At 36.9% G+C, this 23,289-nt stretch overlaps 5 protein-coding genes across 6 annotated transcripts in view; 2 read left to right on the top strand and 3 right to left on the bottom strand.

Moving 5' to 3' along the window:
* The window catches only part of LOC104799961 (thylakoid lumenal 17.4 kDa protein, chloroplastic), a 2,155-nt gene extending 2,078 nt beyond the window's left edge, over positions 1–77 (bottom strand). The window contains exon 1 of one of the 2 annotated variants that reach the window (XM_010522651.2): positions 24–77. In XM_010522651.2, the coding sequence (XP_010520953.1) occupies positions 24–29 (6 nt within the window). In that variant the 5' untranslated portion in view covers positions 30–77. Of the gene's footprint in view, positions 1–17 lie in introns of both variants that reach the window. The other variant, XM_010522652.1, reaches the window with a different exon arrangement.
* A 409-nt stretch (positions 78–486) lies between these two features.
* On the bottom strand, positions 487–4,071 carry LOC104799960 (WD repeat-containing protein 44). The gene is made up of 6 exons (XM_010522649.2): positions 3,788–4,071; positions 2,269–3,399; positions 2,005–2,095; positions 1,604–1,893; positions 1,421–1,514; positions 487–1,318 (listed from the first exon to the last, which is right to left on the bottom strand). The coding sequence occupies exons 2-6, from the start codon at positions 3,325–3,327 to the stop codon at positions 801–803; spliced, it is 2,052 nt and encodes a 683-aa protein (XP_010520951.1). The 5' UTR covers positions 3,328–3,399; positions 3,788–4,071; the 3' UTR covers positions 487–800.
* Positions 4,072–16,021: 11,950 nt separating this feature from the next.
* Positions 16,022–18,600, top strand: LOC104799958 (pentatricopeptide repeat-containing protein At2g13600-like). The gene has a single exon (XM_010522647.2). It carries the CDS (start codon positions 16,038–16,040, stop codon positions 18,558–18,560), a length of 2,523 nt encoding a protein of 840 aa, XP_010520949.1. The 5' UTR covers positions 16,022–16,037; the 3' UTR covers positions 18,561–18,600.
* Positions 18,550–19,215, bottom strand: LOC104799959 (protein yippee-like At4g27740). The gene is made up of 2 exons (XM_010522648.2): positions 19,083–19,215; positions 18,550–18,928 (listed from the first exon to the last, which is right to left on the bottom strand). The coding sequence occupies exons 1-2, from the start codon at positions 19,173–19,175 to the stop codon at positions 18,704–18,706; spliced, it is 318 nt and encodes a 105-aa protein (XP_010520950.1). The 5' UTR covers positions 19,176–19,215; the 3' UTR covers positions 18,550–18,703.
* A 3,058-nt stretch (positions 19,216–22,273) lies between these two features.
* The window catches only part of LOC104799955 (oligopeptide transporter 6), a 3,750-nt gene continuing 2,734 nt past the window's right edge, over positions 22,274–23,289 (top strand). The window contains exon 1 of the mRNA XM_010522646.2: positions 22,274–22,996. Within this exon, the coding sequence (XP_010520948.1) occupies positions 22,514–22,996 (483 nt within the window). The 5' untranslated portion in view covers positions 22,274–22,513. The remainder of the gene's footprint in view (positions 22,997–23,289) is intronic.

Below are 23,289 nucleotides of genomic sequence, written 5' to 3'. Positions count from 1 at the left end.
GAGAAATGAGGCACCACAAGAGCGGCCATGGATGGGTGTCCAGATATTTCTCCCGACGTATCAGCACGACGAAAGAGTTATCTTGGGATGGATCATGGATCATGTCGATGACGTGGCATGACACGTCGGATAATACTTCTGGGCCAATTTGTCGGCGTCTTAATTAGAAGTAGCCTCAACTTTGTTGGGCCGAATCCAAACAACTTCTGCTTAAAAAAGAAATTTTCTAATAATAATAAGAATAATAGCAATCCAACCTATAAACTAATTTACCAAATAAATTCACTAAGATATACCTTAACCTATAATTTCACAAATTTAAATTTTTTATCACCTTAATTTAACAATAGTTTAATTTAAATTTATTATTTGCGAGTTCAACTCTCATGAATATGGATATAAATTAAATCGCAGACCAAAATTTTTTATTTAAAAAACTTAATGATGTAGTGAATTTAAAAATTTACGTGGATTTGTGAATTTTAGTGGTGCAAAACCAGATTTTAGGGATTTAAAGAGATGTGCGACAAGACAAGACACCAAAGCTTCTCCAGAATCTCCTGAACAATCACACTGTCCTTTTCCGACAATCCGTACACCAGACAAAACCTTGGTCCGGACTCCGGCCTCAATCCAAGAAAATATCTTCTCCTCGGTCAAGAAACTTCTCCAGAATCTCCTGAAAAATCTGAAGAACGGATCTGTTGGGAGATCCATTCAAAACTCTCCCAGATCTCCACATGGCCAGCGTAAGATGGAGGAGAATGGAGATGGGTATGCAAAGGCATGTGACGTGTCCATCAAGTAACCACCGGGAGGCCAAAGTTCTGGAACGTTCTGATCCGACCATCCCAGCCACCGGTGATGATGACCATTCCCCATGCGAGAGAGCTCGTCGTGATCTTCTGGTACGACGCCTTGAGGAACTTGTATTCAGACACGTGCATCTTTGACGAAGACAAAGGGCTCGCCGGAAGGTTTTCCTCCGGCCAAGTCGCGGCGGCGCATACCGTCCCGGCCGTCGTGGCGGCAGCTGCGAATCCGTCACTTAGAGACAAGCAGGAAGGCGAAGAGAACGGGAGAGTTCGACGTGGAACGTTGTCTTCATCCGAGCAGCCGGACCAGGTTGTCGCGACCGATGCATTGGTGGAGAAACGTTCGAAAGATTTGATCTTTTTCATCTGGGAAGAATCTGGTTCCTCTTCCTCGTGATCGTCACTGTTCCATATGTACACGTTGGAATCTTCACAAGCTGATACAATATGCTTTCCATCAGAAGTGAGAGACACAGAAGTGAGGCTTCTTGAATTGCAGAGACCTGTGGATCAAACAGAAAGAGAATCTTATGAAGAAACCCTAGATTCTAACATGCCGAAACTAGAAATCAGAAGAATGTATGGTACAAAAGAAAGCAACATACTTTTATATTTTCGGACTACGCTATTCCCGTGAAGAGTTCGGACTTGAGAATCAGCAGAAACAACCAGAACTTTGCTCGGGTCTCGCGGCAAAAACTGGAAACAACAAGCAGAACTCCTCATCAGTATCTATCTCGGATTCTTCTCAGATGCTAAACTGTGTCCAGAGGAACAGAACTATATACCTTAAACCCGGTTATCCTTTTGTTTGATGACTTCTTCTTGTTAAGCAAATGTATCTGACTAGCCAGTTCTAAGTACTCTCCAGACATGTCAAAGAATCGACAATCTCCGCTCAAAAAGCCGATAATTCCGCCCCATCCGTCTGGACTGTAACACACTGCAGATATAATGTCTCCGGTATCGGCCCAATCAACAACTTTGCAACCCGGAATCTCCCAGATTCGAACTTTTCCATCGGTTGAACCGCTAACAAAGTATTTCTCATTAGCCGGGTTGAACTGCACAGAGGTTACTGCAAAAAACAAAGATGCATATAGCAAGATAATATGAAATCGGTAGACGTTGAAGCAATCAAGAGAAACGGTAGTAACCGGAAAAAAAAAAAGAAAGAAAGAAAGCATACCATAGCTTTTGTGACGGAAAACTCCAAGGCAATTGTTGCTACCGTTTCTCCACAGCCTGACGGTATTATCAATAGATGCCGAGAGAAGGTACTACACCAGAAACACACAATAAACACGTTGAGTTTACTTCTCTCAAAGCATAAGGATAGCATTCCGATTCTAAGGATACTATTGTAGATATATGTAGTAATTTTACTCTCGAATGTCCCGAATTAAATCTATAAATAACATTCCAATCTTATACCTCATGAGTAGCAACTTACATTGTCCTTTGACCAGGAGATGTCGAGAATTTTGCCTTTGTGCCCGCGGAATTCGTGTAACGGTTTCTCTAGTACCCGAAAAACTTTCGAAGGGAAAACAACACAAGCTGAATCAGATGTTTTCCTCAAACTCTTTGGCATCTTCGTCTTCTCCTCATCCCTCGAGACTGGTTTCAGCTGGGAAAGATCATCTACCTCGAAGTACATACAAGACGGGTCAATCTCGGGACAATCACAGTGTTTAGACCGTTTATTCTCCCTGACTTTCCACATCCGTACAACCCCGTCTTCACCGCCACTCGCAAGATACTTCCCGTCATCGCTGAATTTCATCGTAGTGATCGAACCATCATGAGCCTTGATGTCTTGGATCTGATAAAGAGCCGAAAGTTCCTTCACCTTTTTCTTACAATGCTTAACCTTAACTCTGCAAATCCTTCGACCAGAAACTACTTCACCATAACCATAGCCATAGCCATAACCAGAAGCTCTCATTCTACACGATTCAACCTCCTTAACCGAGGTACAGCCCATAGACTGCAGCCTACAAAACCAGCCTTTCTTGAAACTCTTCACAAGCCCTAAATTACTTCTCTGCTTCTCACTTTCCTTCCCCTGATAACATCTGGAATCAGAACATGACGCCATGGAAGAGCTACAAGTCCTAGTTCCATCGAATCTACGTGCATTTTCGTATATTCTCAGAGATAACTCTCCAGAGAGATCCATACCAGAACGGGAAGAAGATGAAAACGAGGATAACTGGCTAGAACTACTGAATTCTCTGTCACCATCACGATGAACTGGAACTATATCGAATTCTGATTCTGCATTACTTACAGAAACCGAATTCCCTGTTCTTACACGACATTCATCGACTCCCATCCACTCCAAGAACTTCCTCCTCCTCTCCATAACGCTTTCAGGGCAACCATTCCATACATCCAAAAGGAAGCTACCCTCGTTGGAGTCATTCGAGCCAGAGGGCGTCGAGTTCGATGCCATTTCTTCATTTGCATCGAAAAATGGCAAATCTTCCTCTCTGCCCAAATGATCCATTACTCTTGATGTTCATTCCATGAAACCCAGAGAGAATCTCCCCAACTGTTAGTGTCCTTCCAACCAGGCAACCTACAGGGAACAATATATAAATCTTAAATCGAAAATAAAAAAGTGAGAAACTTTATAAAATTTACAGGCACGGAGTCCGAGATTAGTGAACAAAACAGGATAAAAGGTCAATTCCAATCCAAATCCATCGAACCTGGCCTCCCTCTCTCAGGCAATTACACAAACAGCTTACATAAAGTAATCAATACGGAAATCTTAGAACAGAAAATCCAGGGGAAAAAAAGTAGAAAAAATAAATAAAACAGTTTTCAAGCACACAGAGAAGCCGTACTACCACCTGGAATTGAAGATCTCATGATCAGATCCTAAGAAAGAAATCCTCACAGAAAATGCATAAGCATAAACATCTCTAAACCAAAAATAAAAAATAAAGATTGAATTTTCTTACATGGGTTTTCTTGCCTCTAAAAGGTTTCTTCGGAACCGGAACAAACACAGCCCGAAGTAGCAGCAGCAGCCATTGTCGTCAAAGCCGCTACGGACTCTACCATGAGAGACCGAACGACACACAGAGAGAGAGAGAGAGAGAGAGAGAGAGAGAGAGAGAGATTAACGAAATAGAATTAAGAGAATAAAAGTAATAAATAAAAGGATCGAGCTTCCCTTGAAATCCGTGAAGAAATATATACAGAGAGAAGAAGAAGATGGCCCGAGAAACGAGATTTTGGGAGAGGGTCGAATATGTACTGTCGTATATTTTCTACGGTTTGGTGCAGTTGCCTTTTTAAACCTCCCTCTCTAATTTTCATGCCTTCGGAGGTTTTAATTTTGGTAATTAATTTATTTACTAATTGCACGATGTGATCTATTTTCTCTGTAATCTTTTCGTTTCCTTTAATTGCAATAGTTTTAATATCTCCCATGCTTCATAATAATCAAATCTATTATTATTATTATTCATGAGTAATCGTTGTAAATTAATTAATTTCATATCTATTGTAAGTAATTTATAACTAAAAATCATCCGAGATTTCAGATTCACATTAATTTATAATCTCACTCCGAACTAACTCGTATTCATGGTTTAATGCATATATCAAAGATTATAATATTGGCTCTAAAAATGGACCGGATTTATATTTGTAAAATGGGCTCTTTCAACTCCGAAATATTATCACAATTTTTACGTGTGAATCGCGAATAATAACCGGAAAAGACGTACGGATTATGCCAAATTATGTAACAGTGGTCGTGGGGTGATCGGCCGGGCAAAATAGATAGACCTAATTGTATCCATCAATCGTTTTTTTTCTCCGTTTATACATTTTTGTATGATTAGGTCTTGTCTTGAAATTTTTATATACGTTTTTTTAATAATTTTGTGGACATGCTTAGGTGGACCCCACATATCTGCATGATCGGATGATTTCGACCGACCATCATACAAATTTCTATTTTTTTATTGATAATCTAGAAGTTCACCGGTTCTCTGATCCGACTACATCTTCCAGATGATCGTGAAAGTCCATGTGAATGTTTCTCCCCACGTTTTGATTGCAAATCTCTATTTTCTCTTCTGTAACATATAATTGTAACATATAATTGTAACATATAATTATAACCAGATGGGGATTTTCGTATGTTTTGATTCTCTAAACCATTGATTCATTTAGTCTTTCTCGCTATTTTGTATATTTGTTCGCTAGCGTTTTAAGCAATATATATGTCGTTTTCCATCATCTAGTGCGGCCATATTACACACACGTACATACACACACACATACATACGTACATACATAGTATAAGCGGCAGAAAGGGCGTAAGAGGAAAAGACAGCAACATGTTTCGTCCGACGGTTTGACTTCGATTTTGCGTTAGATTAAATTTAATACGGAATATTTTTGGCCCCACCTCCAATGAATAGTATTAAGATGCAATATATTTTAAAGCTCGTGATACAGTGAACCAAGCAGAATGGAGAAATACGCGTAGATATCGTATGTACGGCACCTGGTAATATGTGCTTATATATACGTGTATAAGTCGAAGTTGACTTCTGATTTTGAGAGTATCTATCTTGATACTGCTGCCGAAAAATCTCGTCAGTTAACCACATTTTATATATATATAAAAAAAAACTATACTTTTGTGGCATTTACGTTCTATTTCAATGTTATAATACCTGCAATTGTCCAAAACCATGGGCATCTCGTCTAGGTTCGTGTATATATACTTTTATTTGGACTTATTATGTTTTTGTATGTAAATTAAATTATATAATAAATACATTGAAATGTCACTCGTAAAAAAGGAATATTATACACCAAGTAATATCAGAGATCAAACTTAACGGGAAATTACATACACGTGATACATGAACTCTTACATTAATCCCGATGAAAAAAAATACTCTCTCCGTTTTACAATACTTGACATTTTACACAATTTTTTGTGTTATTAGATATTGTTGTCATTTTAGGTTTTTTAGGCAAAATTTTTAAATAATTTCCAATTTTATCCTTAATAAAAAGTAACAAATTATAATAGATTATTAATGATAACATCAATTTTTGTGTTATTAGAGGGTATATATGATTTTTTTGTTTTCTTAAAAAATAAAAAAAAAAGTTAAAATGACAAATATTTTGAATGGATGGAGTACTAGTAGCAAATATATATATATATTGTTTTTAGTATAAATATTTAAAATTTTGTGGGAAATTATACATATACTAACAAAATATGTATCACAGTTTGAGACTTTGAGGTAGGTTTAGATGTAACACAGATGGATGCATTTATATATGATCAAACAATTAATGATACTACATACCAGATGTGATATTTTTAATTATTATACGCGGTGGTATAGATTGATGCAAAAAAATATTATTCAGATAAAAGATATATTAAAAATTGAATATTATATATATATATATGTATTATGATTGGATATAAATGGATTATAAATAATATTATACTTTAAGTCAAATATCTCATAGATTTCAATAGAGATTCCAACATGAATTCTACGTAAATCCGTATATTAATTGAAATTTTTGTGTAAAAGGATGTATAGACTCAAATAAAATTACATATACATTAACGGTAAGTTTTTTTTATTACCGGGTATTTTGCACCGAAATCCAAACTAATTTTGTAACCGCGAGAAAGCCACGTGAATATTTTCTTTCTAAATTGAGGTTAAAATTTTGGGTAGAACATACGTTTTGCACTCCCATTTCACCGGTTGAACTATCCAAATAAAGATCTTTTTAAAGGATGCAATACGAGGACTTTCCATGAGTTCATTCATTCTAATACTACTCTCGTCCAAACATGTTTAATTAAGGAATTTGTAGTGGATCAGGCCCAAGTTCCTTTTGTCTGTGGTCCACCACCAAAACACAACCCAGCCCACAACACTTAGAAAAAACCTCAGTTCGTGTCTTTGTTCGAAGATCGCAATCTACACTACAAAAAAACAGTTATATAGCAACGGAAAAATCCGTCGCAAATACAAAGGAAATCCGTCGCAATTAAGAATTTGCGACGGAATGCGACGGACTTATTTCCGTCGCTATAGCGCTGTCGCAAACGTATAACGGTCTTAATCCGTCGCATTTTTGTGACGGAAGAAATCTGCGTTTTGTGACGGAAAGTGACAGATAATTCCGTCGCAATTTGCGACGGAATTTTTTCCGTCGCATTCCGTCGCAAATGTTTTAAAATTTTTAAAAAAAATATATAAAAAAATTATATACTATATATACACGTACATATATACATTTTCACATATACATACACCTATATACACATACATTCATACACATGCATTCATACACATACAAATATATATACACATACATACATATATATACACATATATTTTCATATACACATACTCATATATACACATACACATTCACACATATACACATATACACATACATAAATACTCATACACATATACATTTCACAAACACATACACATACACATAAACACACACATATACACATATATTCATATACACATACAATCACATATACATACATATTCACATTCACATATATACACATACACATACATAAACACACACACATACATACACATTCACTTACACACATATATAAACACACATATATACATTCACACATATATATACACATTCACACACAAACATACATACATACATACATACATACAATACACACACATTAACAACACATAAACATACATACACACAAAATATACATACACATATATACACACACAAAATATATATATATATATAATCCATATATACTCATATATACATATTCACACTCATATACATATACACATACCTTGATATATCTTGGAGATATCTTGGAGGAAAACAACGTTGGAAAAAAATTTGAGAAGATTAAGATTTTTTTTTGGAAACTTCAAAGTCTGAAGAAAGAAGACGAAGTCGGTGCTTTTATTTCGTGTTGTGACGGAAATTACCGTCGCCATCCGTCGCAAAACGAAATAAAAACGCGAAAATTTGAAAATTTTCATTGAAAATAACGAAATAAATGAAATTAGTATTTGCGACGGAAATTTCCGTCGCAAATCCGTAGCTAATTCTGAAAAATAAATAAATTAAATTAAAAATAATTAAAATTAGCATTTGCTACGGAAATTTCCGTCGGAAATAATGTTTGTTATTGCGACGGCAACGTCTCCGTTGCATTCCGTCGCAAATTTTTGACGGATTTTACGACTCTTTGAGACGTAAAATTTTTTTCCGCATTCCGTCGTTAAACCGTCATATTCCGTCGTAATTTTGTATGCGACGGAATTTTCCGTCGCAAGTTCCGTAGCTATACGAGAATTTTCTTGTTGTGCTAACCCTAGCCTCACGAATGTTCTTTCTTCCCGTTTTGGAGTCTCTGTCTCCCTTCTTCTCTTTCTCTCAGATTTTAATCTCAGACACAGTCCCGCTAACAACGCCGACGGAGATAATCGTAGTTACAGGTTCGACTTCGGTTGTGACCGAATCGAACATCACCAGAAGCGACGAGTCTCGAGTTGATGTTCTACCAAAGACGATGTCTCCGCAGCCACTGATCTGCACAGATTCGATAGAAAACGCAGCAGAGAAGGAATCGCACTAAAAGAGATAAGTAACTAAACCTTAAGTCTTGTTTCTTTATTACTCAGATTCTAGGGTTTGTTCTTGTTACCTATTAAATGTATTTAGGATTTGATTAGAGTTGATTCTAGGTATTTTTGGATGATTTATGTTTAGTCTTGCACACAGAAATGAAACACACGCACACACTCTTGCACAGAGATATACGAGTTCGGATCACTCGATGTGAGTGAACCTACATCTCGGCAGGGCTTTAGCCCTAGATCAATCCGCTAGATTTTGGGTTTCCTTTTACACAGGTTTTCACCCAGGAATACAATCCGATTCCTCAAAACACACACTGCAATAAGCAAACAGAATCAAAGACTAGAACTTAGCTTTCTCTGCTCCAAAGAACTAATGTCTTCTTCTTCTTCTTGCAGGAGTATTCAGCTTCTTGAAAAACCTTTCAGAAGCCCTTGATTTCTGGTGAAAACTGAATTATGTACTTATACTCATCCCTTCAATTATCTGCCTTTTATAGACATAGGTAGATACTCAGATTTCTTGATTCTTGACTTTCTTTGTAAATCTCTCTCACGTGATTCTTTATCCATGTTAGCATAACTCATGCCACATAAGCATTCTTCAAGTCACTTTCAACAAATCTCCACCTTGACTTGAAGACCCTAGTGATGAATTGATCTAGAAACTTTTGCTAAAACCCTGTTTCCTCAGACTTATTAGTTTGTAAATTTGCACAGGTTCAATGCTTGTTTGAACCTGCCCATTCTTGCCACTTTCGCATTTAATCTCTGCAGCTTATCCTCAACTAGTATCCCTAGCTGCTTAGCTTGTTCCGCTACCTCTTGTAGCTTTTTAAAACCCTCAGATTCCTTCCCAAAGTTTTCAAAAACTTTCTGTTGTTCTAACTTTGGTTTATCAGTCTTCTCAGCTATTGTAACATTTCTTTGAACTTCTCCATTGTTCCCGAAACCCGGTTGAACAAAATTTTCTGTTTTTCATACTTGTTACAGCAACTCCTTGTAGCAAGTATAATCCATTATGTAACTTTCCTTGCAGAACCTTCCTTGAACCCTTGTAAACTTGAAGAACTCCCCCTCTAGATCTATAGGAACACCCTTTCCGATCTAGGCAACCAAGAGAAATTAGATTTCTCTTTAACCTTGGAACATATCTAACCTGCTCCAGCTTCTTTACCGAACCATCCGCCACTTGAATCTGTACCGATCATATTCCTGTGACCTCACAAGTATTATTGTCACCTAATAACACTTTTCCACCATTTATTTCTTTAAACTCTGAAAGTACTTCTTTTCTTGATGTCATGTGATAGGCACAACCTGAATCTAGTATCCATTCATCCTTGGAATCCACCTTAGAAACAGTTAGAACTTCTGTGTCTAGGAAATTTCCGGTTGCGGTGACTGTTTGTGCATTCCCTGCATTTTCTTGTCCTTCTAGATGCTTTTTCCACAATCTGCACTGCTTTTTAAGATGACCCTTTTTTCTGCAATACCAACAGACCTTCTCCTCACCATTTCCAGCTTGCCCATTATTCTGAAACTGTGAATTCTGCTTCCCGTCAAATCTGCCCTGATTCTGAAAGTTACCATTGAAGTTACCTTTAGCCATTAAACCCGCTCCTTGATTCTGAAAACGCCCTTCTGTAGCTTTGAAATCGAGTTCTTTAGAATAGGCTGCATTAATCACATCCTTGAGTGTCAAAATGTTCTTATTAAACCTCAAAGTGTCCTTCACATGTTCATATTGTGTCGGCAATGAGTTCAGTAAGTAGATAGCCTTGTCTTCGTCTTCAATCTTCACTTCAATGTTCTTGAAGTCAGAAATCAGCTTTCTAAACTCTGTTATATTGTCTGCGATGCTTTTGCTTTCATCCATACGAAACCCGTAGAATTTTTGCTTCAAATAGATTCTTTCGGGAAGAGCCTTTTCCATGAATTCTTTCTCTAAAATCTTCCACATGCCTGCTGCTGTAGGTTCCTTGGTTACGCTTCTCAGAACTTCATCTCCTAGACATAAGATCAATGTATTTCTTATCTTTTTGAATATATCAGATTTTTCTCCCTCTGACATTGTTGCTGAAAATTCAGGATTATGTTTCAAGGTTTCATCTAAGCCTAGATTTCCTAAGTACGCAACCATTTTTTGCTTCCAAAGCATAAAATCACCTTTGCCATTGAATCTCTCGATTTCTGTCTTACTGTCGCCATTTTCTGCACTGAAAACTGCAATAAGTTTGATTTATATGTTTTAGTCGTTATCTTCTGTTTATGTATATCTTGCGAGCTCCACCTTTACCGGTGTTTCCCCTCGCAATCCTACGACTGTGCACTAACAGGTTTGTCCCCTTGAATCTGATTTTTCTTTTTTTTTTTTCTAACTTTCTGTGCTAACTCTTTTCTGGGTGTCCTTGCAAGTTATGAAGTCTTGAACTTGCTGCATGTTGCCTACTGCCTCCTGCCTCCTGCCTCCTGCTTCGTTTCTTGCTTTCTAAGAAACTGCCACTGATCCGGTAAGTCCTCTGAATACCACTTGTAGTGGATCAGACCCAAGTTCCTTTTGTCTGTGGCCCACCACCAAAACACAACCCAGCCCACAACACTTAGAGAAAACCTCAGTTCGTGTCTTTGTTCGAAGATCGCAATCTAACCCTAGCCTCACGAATGTTCTTTCTTTCCCTTTTGGAGTCTCTGTCTCCCTTCTTCTCTTTCTCTCAGATTTTAATCTCAGACGCAGTCCCGCTAACAACGCCGACGGAGATAATCGCAGTTACAGGTTCGACTTCGGTTGTGACCGAATCGAACACCACCAGAAGCGACGAGTCTCGAGTTGATGTTCTATCGAAGACGATGTTGATTCTTTATCCATGTCAGCATAACTCATGCCACATAAGCATTCTTCAAGTCACTTTCAATAGAATTCTTATGAGATCCGGTGTATTAATAATGATATGATGGTAAAAATTTGGCCCACAATGAATTTGAACTCGGGTGAGAACATTTTGTACATTTCTACCTTATTATTTTACCATCTACACTTGGGTTCATTAAACGGTAAGTTCACATCAACATAGGAGTTTTTTTAATCATTTTTCCTGTATATATATATATATATATATATAACTAAAATCTAGTACAAATGAATTTTATGTAGATGAAACGTATATAAAGGTTCGCGGTTAAGGCCAATTACTCTTGCGGTGTGATTACCCACATGGGGGGAAACGGTCCAAATAATAGGAGACAAAGGTTTTTAATCGTGAAAACAACAAATCTAACGAGAAGAAAAAGGGAAATGCGCATTTATCTTAACTTTATCCACCAAATATATATTTCAGAAATGGACCACTCGACAGTTCCTTCCACACACACATATTCGCAAACAGTGTTTCTGCCGAATAAATCTACGGTAAAACTCGCCGCGTACGTGTTCTAAATCTGTCCACACAGAAAACTCCGAGTCATATATATATATATATATAGAGCAGACACGTTTTGTGTGTGTGTGTGTATATATATATTCAAAATCTTCGGTGATCAAATTGTATTTGAATTCCGTCGAGATCCGTATCTTCAATAATGGGACAAATTATCCCGAAGTACACTTGCAGCCGCTTTCATTCTTTTCCGACAATTCAGACATTACAACTAATATATACTTTGATATGAGGAAACAATGATTATATATATATATATATATATATATATATATATATAGGTATGTATACACCAATAACAAGTATCACATATAACGATATATATGGTGACATATTTGGACATAATTATGCATACGGTTCATTTGTCATAGGAAACTGCGATAATACTAAACGGGCATAAAATGCACTTAATTTGTTACGAGTGAAATGTAATAACAAGTGGCATATATAGGGTTCACGGTCGAGGAGAATACAGCTAGGGTTTTGGTCCATGCATGAAATTTTCATAATAAAGACGCAAAATAATGGCGTAAGGACCACGGATGTTTGGTGATGATATGTTCGGACAATAGTTGGAAAAACCAGTACTGGTCTTGTACTATTTTTCGTCCTTTATTTTTGGGATCTTACCCAATAATCCCCCCATATCACACGACACAAGAACTTTCCCAACTCATAATAATAGCAATTCAAATCTAAAAAGCCAAATCCTATTCGGTTCCTATTTGGTTTTGTTTATGAATGCTATATTTGGTTACTAACCCAATAACCGAACCAAATAACATATAATTATAATTAAACTAACTCTAATATAAAAGCCAAACTGTTATATTTTTTAAATTGAAAAACTGAATCCAAACCACATTAATCGAATAAAAAATAAGGAAAGATAAAAAAATTTCTATGAAAAATTGAGTATTTTTGTCAATCAAGAACGGAATTGAACCGAATGTGAGATAAAAACGAATCAAACTAAATTCAACATAAGAACCGGACAAATTGAACTCGGTAAAACCCGGATAGAAACGAAAACATCCACTCCTAACCAATAAATCTATATATGTACCATGATAACCAAGGGAAATTTTGATTATTTTTTTTAAGACATAATGAAGGGGGAGATGGTCGGAGAGTGTGTGGGCTGGACTAGGGGTGGCCATTTCGGGTTTCGGTTCGGTTTTCGGTTCGGTTATTTCGGGTTCGGTTATTTCGGTTATAAAAAAATCATACCCAAACGGTTATATAGATTTAATCGGTTCGGTTTAGTTCGGTTTCGGTTCGGTTCGGTCCGGTTTTTGCATAATAAAATTATAACCAAACGGTTATATTTTCCGGTTTATTCGGTTCGGTTTTAGATCGGTTCGGTTCGGTTATGATATATTTTTAAAAAAAATATATTAATCCTACATAAATTTCAAAATATCTATCTAAGTAAATGCACAAAATGATTAATCATTTAAAATAAAATTATAAAAAAATCTAAAAACTTCAATAATTAGGATAAAAATTAAAAAAACATTACATTTTATGGTTTATTGGGTGAAATATATAAGGTTAAAAGTGGAGTATAAAAAAATAATACTAATAATAATGAGGATAAAAATTAAAATATTAAAAAAATTCAATAACCGTTCGGTTAACCGCGGTTATTCGGTTATTAACCGAACCGAACCGAACCCGAACGGTTATTCAACTTCCTCAACCGTTCGGTTATTCGGTTAATAACCGAAATGGCCACCCCTAGGCTGGACGGTGAAGGACAGTAGATATGTTTTTATTTTATTTCGTTTTTTTTTTTAAAAAAAGGACCCAATCCGAACCGAACAACGGACCAAACCTGATGGGGTGAGAGGGAGTAATTACAGCCTACAAGAAGGACCACCGCAGTCTTACTGTGGGCGTGCATCTGATCCGTTGGATCTCTGCCTTTGCTGGCCTCACCCCAGCAGTCTTACATGGGCCCACCACTGTCTTTCTTATACGCCGGAAAAAAGAAACACAATAGAGAGAAGCGATTAATTAAAAAACAAATAACCTAAATTTTTATAAAAATTCTATATAAATATCTAAACTATAAAACCTCTATATAAGTAACTAAAATTTTAAAAATTCTATATTAATACTTAGATTTTTTAAAAAAAATCCAAATAAATATAAATTTCAGATATTTTTCAAATAAAAATAGATGATGTTATTAACGGATTTGGATTTATTTGGGAGTTTTTTAGAAGTCTAGATATTTATATAGGATTTTAGAAAAATTCAGGTATTTATATGAAAAATTTTATAATTCACATATTTATACGAGATTTTTATAAAAGTTTTGGTATTTATATACGATTTACTCTTAATTAAACAACACACTATCATTGTGAGTTTTTATTTATTTTTTATAATATAAAAGTTTATCAAGATTTTCATTCAATTACATCTTTTAAAAGATCGAAAAAATTCGAATAAATACCTCTCTACGATTTGATTTTAAATCCAGAATAAAAACAGGTTTTACATGTTAGTATCATGGTTAGTTTTTTGGTCTTTTGACTACATATTGCATTTTCAAAGTTTTTATATTTATCCAATTTAAATTCCAAATGGGTTGGGGTTTTAGAATTTAAACTCAAACTTGAATTTATTGTTGAAGGATATTTAAATTTTGGATATTCCACCGATATTTAAATGTAAATAGAGTGGAAGGTCCCGTAATTCGACGAGGCTGTAATAAGAACGAAAGCGAAAGGATGTGACGTTACAACCGAATAAAAGTAGAGAGAAGATGGAAAAATTCGTACGGATAATCCTTCTATACCAAAATTCTTTTGAATCTAAACTTAGAAAGTCTGGTATTCCGTATTATCAAATCCGAATTCATCTCGTCATTGTATTTAGTATCATATTTAATCCATAATAATGGTATAAAAATAAGAAGCACCTATTTTGATTTTTTTTTTGTTAACAATTTGTTATAAATATTTGAATTAATTTTTAGAATCCATAAGAATTAGAAGTTCAAAATTAGTAATGTTTTTGTAATCAGAAAAGTTTTGGGTAGGGTATCAATCTGACCCGATCCGAATCTGCATTCGACCAAAAGGTTTTATGTTCGGACCGATTCGATTTTTTTCGGATTTAAATCATCAAACTCAAAGTCCAACTCTATAGATATTGGGTTGGGTTTAGATCGGACTGATCCACTAAATTTATTTTTCATCATTTATTTTTTTATTTTTGTATTTTTTTTTTGAAAAAAATCCGGACTCGGACCAATACAAAATCCTATACGAATCTAGGGATGTAAAATGAGCTCGGCTCGCGGGATGGCTCGTGAGTCAGCCTATATTTTTTCGAACCGTACTCAAGTATTTTGAGCCTATTAAAAAAACCCCCGGAGCCAGCCCGTCACGAGTCGGGGTCGTGGCGAGCTAGCCCGTCACGATCTGGGCTGACTCGCGGGCCAGAACAAATATTTAGTTTTTTAAAATTTTAATATTTTTATATATTTTTATATATACAAATTTTATTTTTATCACATATTTAGTATATTTTGTTTAAAATTTTAATTTTTTTTATTATACTTTAGATATTTTAAAAATATTTTATATATTAAAATTATTTTAAAATATTTTTTAGTATTAAAATTTTATTTTTAAAATTTATATATTTGCCTCGCGGGCTGACTCGCTTGGCTTGCGAGTAAGACGATCTGGATTAGACTGACCTATTTTTTGCTCGCTAAAAAATAGACTAGGTTGGACTGGATTAAATTTTTTTCAGATCGAGGTGATCTGGACTGGACTGAGCCGAACCAACCCGTTTTACACCCCTATACGAACCCGATGTCAAAGCTAAAAAGTTTTCGGGCCTAAATATAAAATATCTCACTATTTTCAGTTCGGGTGGGATCGGACTTTGAACTTTGGATCAAAATTGACACCTGGCTTTTTGGGTTATTCCATATTTTGTTAATTTTTTTTCTTAATTGGGGTTATCAGCAATCCAACATTTAAATTTGGGCCTTAGGCCCAAAGAAAGTCCAAAAATATATTACAAATGTTAACCGATAAAACGGATTCGTGTCCAATTCTTGATCGTTTTCTGTTGCTCTGTGAAGAAGAAAAATGCAGGCACAGCCATGGCAACGGGTCACTCACCCATCACCGTCACCGCTTAACCGAGATTCTGGTTACGTTTCTTCTTCTGGTTCCATCTCCATTTCAGTTCGAGGAAGCCAAGTTTCTTTGTTTGGTAAACCGGTGAATTCTAGCACTTATGCCTCTGTTCTCGAGTCCTGTAGATGTCCGGACGCGGGGAAAGAAATTCATGCGCACATTTTGAAAACTGGGTTTGGTAGGAATGAGTTTTTGGAGACGAAGCTGCTTCAGTTGTATGGTCGATTTGGTTGTTTCGAAGATGCCCATTTACTGTTTGAGACAATGCCTACAAGAAATTTGTATTCTTGGGTTGCTTTGCTTAGCTTGTACGTGGATGAAGAGCTGTTTGATGAAGCGGTTCGGCTGTTTCTGCACATTCTTCAGGAAGATCTTATGCTGGATTTTTTCGTGTTCCCTCTGGGGTTCAAGATATGCAGTGGTCTTAAGGATTTGAAACTGGGGAAGCAATTACATGGGTTTGTGGTAAAGCATGAGTTTGTTTCCAACGTCTATGTGGGCAATGCTTTGATAGATATGTACGGTAAATGCGGAAGCTTGGAGGATGCGAAGAGGCATTTTGGGAAGATGCCTGAAAGGGACAGAGTATCATGGAACTCGGTGGTCAATGCTTGTTCAGTGAATGGCATGATCTATGAGTCGCTTGAGTTCATGGACCAAATGTCTTGCTTGGATGAATCAATGAGACCGAATCTTGTTTCATGGAGTGCTGTTGTAGGAGGTTTTGCACAAAGCGGTCATGATAGAGAAGCAATCGACTTACTGTTTGAGATGCAAGGCAAGGGGTTAGAGCCCAATGCAAGAACTCTAGCCAGTGTTCTCCCTTCTTGTGCAAGATTGCAGAATCTAGACATGGGCAAAATGTTCCACGGTTTTATAACCGGACACGGGTTTATGTCCAGCCCTTTTGTGGTGAACGGTTTGATTGATATGTATAGGAGATGTGGGGAAATGGAGAGTGCCTTCAAGTTGTTTTCCATATTCGCCGTGAAGAATTCAGTTTCCTGCAATACCATGATAGTTGGATTCTGCGAGAATGGTGATATATCCAGAGCCTGGAACCTCTTCAATGAAATGGAGCTATTTGGAGTTGAGAAAGACACGATTTCTTGGAACTCCATGATAGCTGGACTCATAGAGAATTTTCTCCTCGAAGAAGCTTTGAGTATGTTCAAGGATATGTTAATGGAGGAAATGATTGAACCAGATTCTTTCACTCTAGGGAGTGTTCTCACGGCATGTGTGGATACTGCCTCTCTTAGACTTGGGAGGGAAATTCATAGCTATGCCATTTCAAGAGGTTTGGCATCCAACACTTACGTCGGTGGAGCTTTGGTCGAAATGTACTGCAAAAGTGGTGGCCTTGATAGCGCACGCAAGGCTTTCGATGAAGTAACAGAGAGGGATATAGCAATATGGAATGCTCTGATATCAGGATATGCACGATGCAATCAGATTGAAGATGCAAGAGACCTTCTCTTGGAATTGAAAGAAAGCGGGTTACAGCCTAATGCGTATACTTGGAATGGACTCATCGCAGGTCATTTGGAGAACAAACACGATGAAACAGCTATGCGGTTGTTCCGGGAGATGCAGAGTTGTAATCTTAGGCCTGATGTATATGCAGTTGGGATGATTCTTGTAGCATGCTCAAAGTTGGCTAGCATTAGGAGAGGGAAGCAGGTTCATGCTTATTCTATTCGGCTTGGCTATGAGTCAGATATTTACATAGGAGCTGCACTGGTGGACATGTACGCAAAATGCGGAAGCTTAAACCATACCCGTTTGGTCTATAAGATGATACTAAACCCTAATCTGGTCTTGCACAATGCTCTGCTTACAGGGTATGCAATGCATGGGCTTGGAGAGGAAGGAATTGCTCACTTTCGGTTTATGTTGGCCAACGGTGTTAGACCAGACCATGTGACTTTCCTATCTGTACTTTCTGCTTGTGTTCATGCCGGGTCCATCGAAGCAGGCCGGGAGTTCTTCTCTTTGATGGGCTTATACGATGTTAAGCCATCACTGAAACACTACACATGTATGGTTGATCTTCTGAGCCGAGCAGGAGAGCTTGATGAAGCTTATGAGCTAATGAAGAGTGTCCCTATGGAAGCTGATTCTGTGATGTGGGGTGCTCTACTCGGTGGTTGTTTGGTTCATAGAAATGTTGAGTTAGGACAAATGGCGGGTGAGAAGCTTATAGAGCTAGAACCAGACAATACAGGAAACCACATTATGTTGGCAAATCTGTATGCACACGCCGGAAGATGGGAAGAACTAGCAGAGACGAGGCGGAGGATGAAGGAGACAGGGCTGCAGAAAAGTCCAGGATGCAGCTGGATAGAAGACGGTGGTCATGTCCATGTTCTTCTTGCCCATGACAGATCTCATGAAAGAGCAGAAGAGCTTTACTGTATATTGGACAGTCTAAATCTTCAAATGAAATTGCATTCGGAAATCATCTTGTAACATGGTTGTACATAATACTAATAACGATATTCTTACACAATGGAGAGACAAAATGAGCGAATACCATGTTTTTGTAACAATCACACAACAACAATAACGCAGAATTCCAACAAGGGCCCCTTTTTCAAACGAGACTTTAGGGTTCAATATTTCTTGGTCATCTTGAGCTTCTCAAGAACAAACATGCCTTCCTTATACCTCTGGTTGAGAGAGAAGGTTTCGACGTATTTCCATCCAATAGTTTCGCCGCACTTGCTGCACATCACGTCGGCCACGACGTACGGTCCGGTGATCATCTTCCTCTCCACCTTCGGCCCGACCACGACGTTCATCGCGTGCGCGAACATAAACGCCGGTCCTGAACTCGCCTGATTCGTTTAAACGACACTGACCCTTGTTTTATATGGCTCAAAGTTATCATCTTTACCGTTTTTTTTATATTGATCTTTACCGTATTTTTGTCTATGTATGTATACACAATGAATCAGAGTAACAAGTCTAGAGATTTGAAGTTTGTATAACCTTGAAGCTTTTGGAGAGAAGATCTTCACCGAGAGCCAGAGGGATGAGGCAATTTCTGCAGAAGTATGTCGGAAAGGTTTTGGTTTCTTCCATTGATCTGTCAGAAAATGTGAAATTAGATGACTGAGAGAGCGAGAGAGATCAACACAAGATCATTATGCAACGTTGACGGTTGACCGTTGACCAGCTTATGTTTGGTTAGTGCGTCATTGTCCGTGTCGTATTGGGCTAATGGGCCTTTCTGTGTTAATTGGGCCGAGAAATGTGAAGTCTCATTTGAATATTGTTCACCTTGACATGAGCAAAAATTAGGGTTGAGAGAGATCAAGACAAGCCCATTAAGAAACGTTGACCGTTGACCAACATGTCTTTGGTCGTTATATGTTAAACGTGTAATTAAAATGGACTAATGGGCCTTTCGATGTGAAAGGGCCCATATATTAGAAGGCCCATTTGAATATTGCTCGCCTTGAGCTATAAAAAAAAAAATCAGGTTTTTGGATGGGCACAAGAAAGGTTTCGAGAAATGCCAAAATACAATACAGAATTTTCAAGATCTTAATTATAGAAATTCCATTGAAGTCTGTAGATCATAGTGATTAATTATTCACAGTTGTTGGATTAATATGACAAGATAAAAACACAGTTGTTCCAAAAGACTTCACGTGTCTAGGGTTCGAACCTCGCATTTGGGACAACGGCTGCTCCCGGATCTAAGGAGATGTAGGTCGGGCCAAAGATCCAGATGAACTCTCCGGTTATAAAAAAAAACTTATATATTATCGTGCTCTCTGAAACATTTCTTATCACCCATCTAAACCGAATATATTATTTTCAACAAAACTCAACGTTTAGACAATTTGTCACATGTCATTTACAAGTGTCGTAATATATATGTAAATGAATCTCATGAAATATTAAATTAATACAATCAACCGTTAGGATCAAATATTATTCTTTTATATTTGAAAATAAAAAATAGAAGAAACTGTGGTGGAACTCGTAAGAGTGACGAATGCGGGTTTAAATTATTCACATTAAAGTCACACATCCAATGGTTTTCCAGCTAATACATTAAATTCCACGAAGAGCATAGCCAGCGTCACTTCCTCCTGTGATCCTCATGCACATGCACTGTCGATTACGTAAGCCTAGATATCTTCGAGTATGATTCAATATATATGATCAGTATATACATATATATACATATATATACATATATATGACATTGATTTATATTAATTAGGAATTTTAGAGGGGGTGATTTAGAAAATTATGTCACCAGACCGTTGACCGTTACATCCGTATGCATACGTGGTGGGGATTACCACTTCTTCAAAGTGGACTTTGAACACTTGAAAAACACTAGTGGCTGTAACTATCTTCTTCTTCTTCTTTCTTATCATGCAACCAAACGACAAATTGTCTATAAATTTTGTTTAGATTTATTTCAACTCCGAAACGCTGTCTTTTTCCCCTTGTATTTGTTTTAATATATTTGGATTTAACCCAAATTTAATAGAGAAATAAAATAGTTATAGTTTTATCGGAATCTAAAACCTCAAATCTAAAAAAAAGTTGAGAGATGACAAAGTCATCCTCAAGGTCCTGGGTTCGATTCCACTGACGGGGAGGTATGTAATTTCTGCACCAAAATGGTCCATATACAAAGGTTGGTCCCGGACGGTCCGGGGAACCATCCTGGTTATAAAAAAAAACATATTCAAAATCTCAATAAACATATTGCGCTTCTTGCTTGGCAATCTGTGATCTATACCATTTGGGCGGAACGCAATATACGAATCAACTCTTCCATTTACTCGGATGTGGATACTATATTTCAAGTCTACGACAAGACACTTCGTCGTATAGGAGCCACTTTCCGGGATACCAAGCCGGATCTTGCGTCGGAACTACTACAACGATGGTTTGGGTAACTATGAAGTTGGTTTGGATTTTGATTCTTGATATCTCTACTAATTTTGGCCTCTTTTTCTTCGGTCCGATAGCATTTAGATCGAGAAGATGTAGGGCGCAAAACCTTTTTTGGTTATTTTGGCTTTTTTCGCTTTTGAATAAACGGAAAAATCTATATGTAGAGTTTTGAAAGTTAATGAAATACCAACCTTTGACAAAAAAAAAAAAAAAAAATCCGATGTGAATTGGACCTCTCTCTCGTCGAAAACCAACTCGCATGCCGTTTTCCAAATATCTTATTACTTGAAAATAAAAATAACGAAATAAGGAAAAAAATCTAAAATTATAGCAAAATCAGCTGCCATGTGCTAATCGGAATAGAAATTGGAATCTGGATATACAAAGTGAAACCCAAACAAAAGAGTTTGATTTTAACTTCATCGATCTCGAAATAATTAAAATTAATTTTTTTTAAAAAAATTGGGGTATGAACTAAATATGAATAAAATCCAAAAATAACCAAATAATCAATATACGTATAAACCTTATGAAAATTAGAAATACAAACTATATAAGATATTGTGACCAAAACGTAATCGGAATTCCAAATGTGAAACCCTAATCACAAGTTGCCATCTCTTTTAATTTCTCGTGGAAATTTGCGTGTCATTAAACACAGAAACGACAGATTCCAATGACTTAACACTACAAAGTCTTAATTCTCCGCTTTCCATTATCTAAATTCAACGATCTTGGCTTGACTTTTCCCCCCCATCAATATACGTTCCAAACAAAATATTCGAGCTTTATCTGAAATATTTTAATATAATATAATATAAGTTATAACCGAAACAATTATAAAAAAAACAAAACCTCATCCATTTGACTATCCAAATCAGTCGATCCAAAATCATTAATTTCGGAATATTTCTGTTTTTATTCATTTTTATATATTTTTTTGTTTATATCCACTTATCTAAAAATTTTAAATACTATTTTTTTATGTCAATGTGTGGATATACATATTGGCGCATAATCACTTTGGGGCTCTTCAAGCATTTTTTCTCTCTTTTGTCGTCATCATCATCATCATCATCATCATCATCATCATCATCATCATCATCATCATCTCATAATTGATAATTATTTTATACATTTCGTCTCTATCCATCAGATCATTTAGTGACTCGTTGTTGAAAATTTTAATCCTCGTCCTAATATTATAAGTTTATGATACACATTATTATCTATTATCTATATCTATTTAAATCTTGAATAAATCACGTGAAAGATTTTAAGACTTTAGGTATTTCTGTTAAAGGATAGAGACGAGATCTGTGGAAATGTTCAATATATATCGAAGATAGAATCTCAAAGAATCCGGATCCGATACTGTAACAATCTCTCTCTATAAGGGATTGTTCACTCAACCCTCGTGCATAACCACGATACTTTCTTCCTCTGAGTTTCCCGTTTCTCCTTTCAACCCATAAGAAGAAAACTTCTCTGCAACCATGGCTGACGTAACGGAGGTCGTCTCCGCCATGGGCATCGAGGGAGATGACGAAGACAGATGCGTCGTGGAACAGGTGGAGCTTACGGTCCCGAAGACAGACGATCCGACATTGCCGGTCCTCACTTTCAGAATGTGGGTTCTGGGTATAGGCGCGTGCATTGTGCTCTCCTTCGTGAACCAGTTCTTCTGGTACAGGACCATGCCCTTGAGCATAACCGGGATCTCTGCTCAGATCGCCGTCGTGCCTCTGGGTCATCTCATGGCTCGGATCCTCCCGACAAGGAAGTACTTTGAAGGTACGAGGTGGGAGTTCAGCATGAACCCTGGTCCCTTCAACGTCAAGGAACATGTTCTCATCACCATCTTCGCCAATTCTGGTGCTGGCTCTGTTTACGCTACTCATATTCTCAGCGCCATCAAGCTTTATTACAAGAGGGCACTTCCATTTCTACCTGCCTTTCTCGTCATGATCACCACTCAGGTCTGTGATTAATTCTTCATCTTCTCTGTTTTTGTCCAATTTCGTCCGAAGTGTTCATGTTTTGTCCATAATGTTCCGAAGTTTTATGTTTTTCCCCTGTTTCTTTCGTTTTACCTGAAACATATACGAAGTATTACGTTCTAGTTTCAAGTCTTGAAAGCTCCTTCGTGTTCTGTCTAATTCTTGATCCGTTGCGTTGAATTTCGTCGAGGGCATTCATATTTTGTGCATAACGTTTCAAAGTTTCGGGCTATTGTTTTGCAGATAGTTATAGCGTATGAAACATGAACCGC

This window comes from Tarenaya hassleriana, unplaced genomic scaffold (genome assembly GCF_000463585.1).
Source record: "Tarenaya hassleriana unplaced genomic scaffold, ASM46358v1 Cleome62, whole genome shotgun sequence".
NCBI lineage: Eukaryota > Viridiplantae > Streptophyta > Magnoliopsida > Brassicales > Cleomaceae > Tarenaya > Tarenaya hassleriana.
Note: the sequence above shows the minus strand (reverse complement) of the source record. Positions and strands in the feature narration are given on the sequence as shown.

Excerpts from the sequence above, each read along its gene's own strand:
- LOC104799960 (XM_010522649.2), bottom strand. The coding sequence starts at position 3,327 with ATGGATCATTTGGGCAGAGAGGAAGATTTGCCATTTTTCGATGCAAAT. Across the intron at positions 2,096-2,268 it reads TCTCCTGGTCAAAGGACAAT|TACCTTCTCTCGGCATCTAT; the intron begins GTAAGTTGCTAC and ends TTTCTGGTGTAG. Across the intron at positions 1,319-1,420 it reads CGTAGTCCGAAAATATAAAA|GTCTCTGCAATTCAAGAAGC; the intron begins GTATGTTGCTTT and ends TTTGATCCACAG.
- LOC104799958 (XM_010522647.2), top strand. The coding sequence starts at position 16,038 with ATGCAGGCACAGCCATGGCAACGGGTCACTCACCCATCACCGTCACCG.
- LOC104799959 (XM_010522648.2), bottom strand. The coding sequence starts at position 19,175 with ATGGAAGAAACCAAAACCTTTCCGACATACTTCTGCAGAAATTGCCTC. Across the intron at positions 18,929-19,082 it reads TTCTCTCCAAAAGCTTCAAG|GCGAGTTCAGGACCGGCGTT; the intron begins GTTATACAAACT and ends TAAACGAATCAG.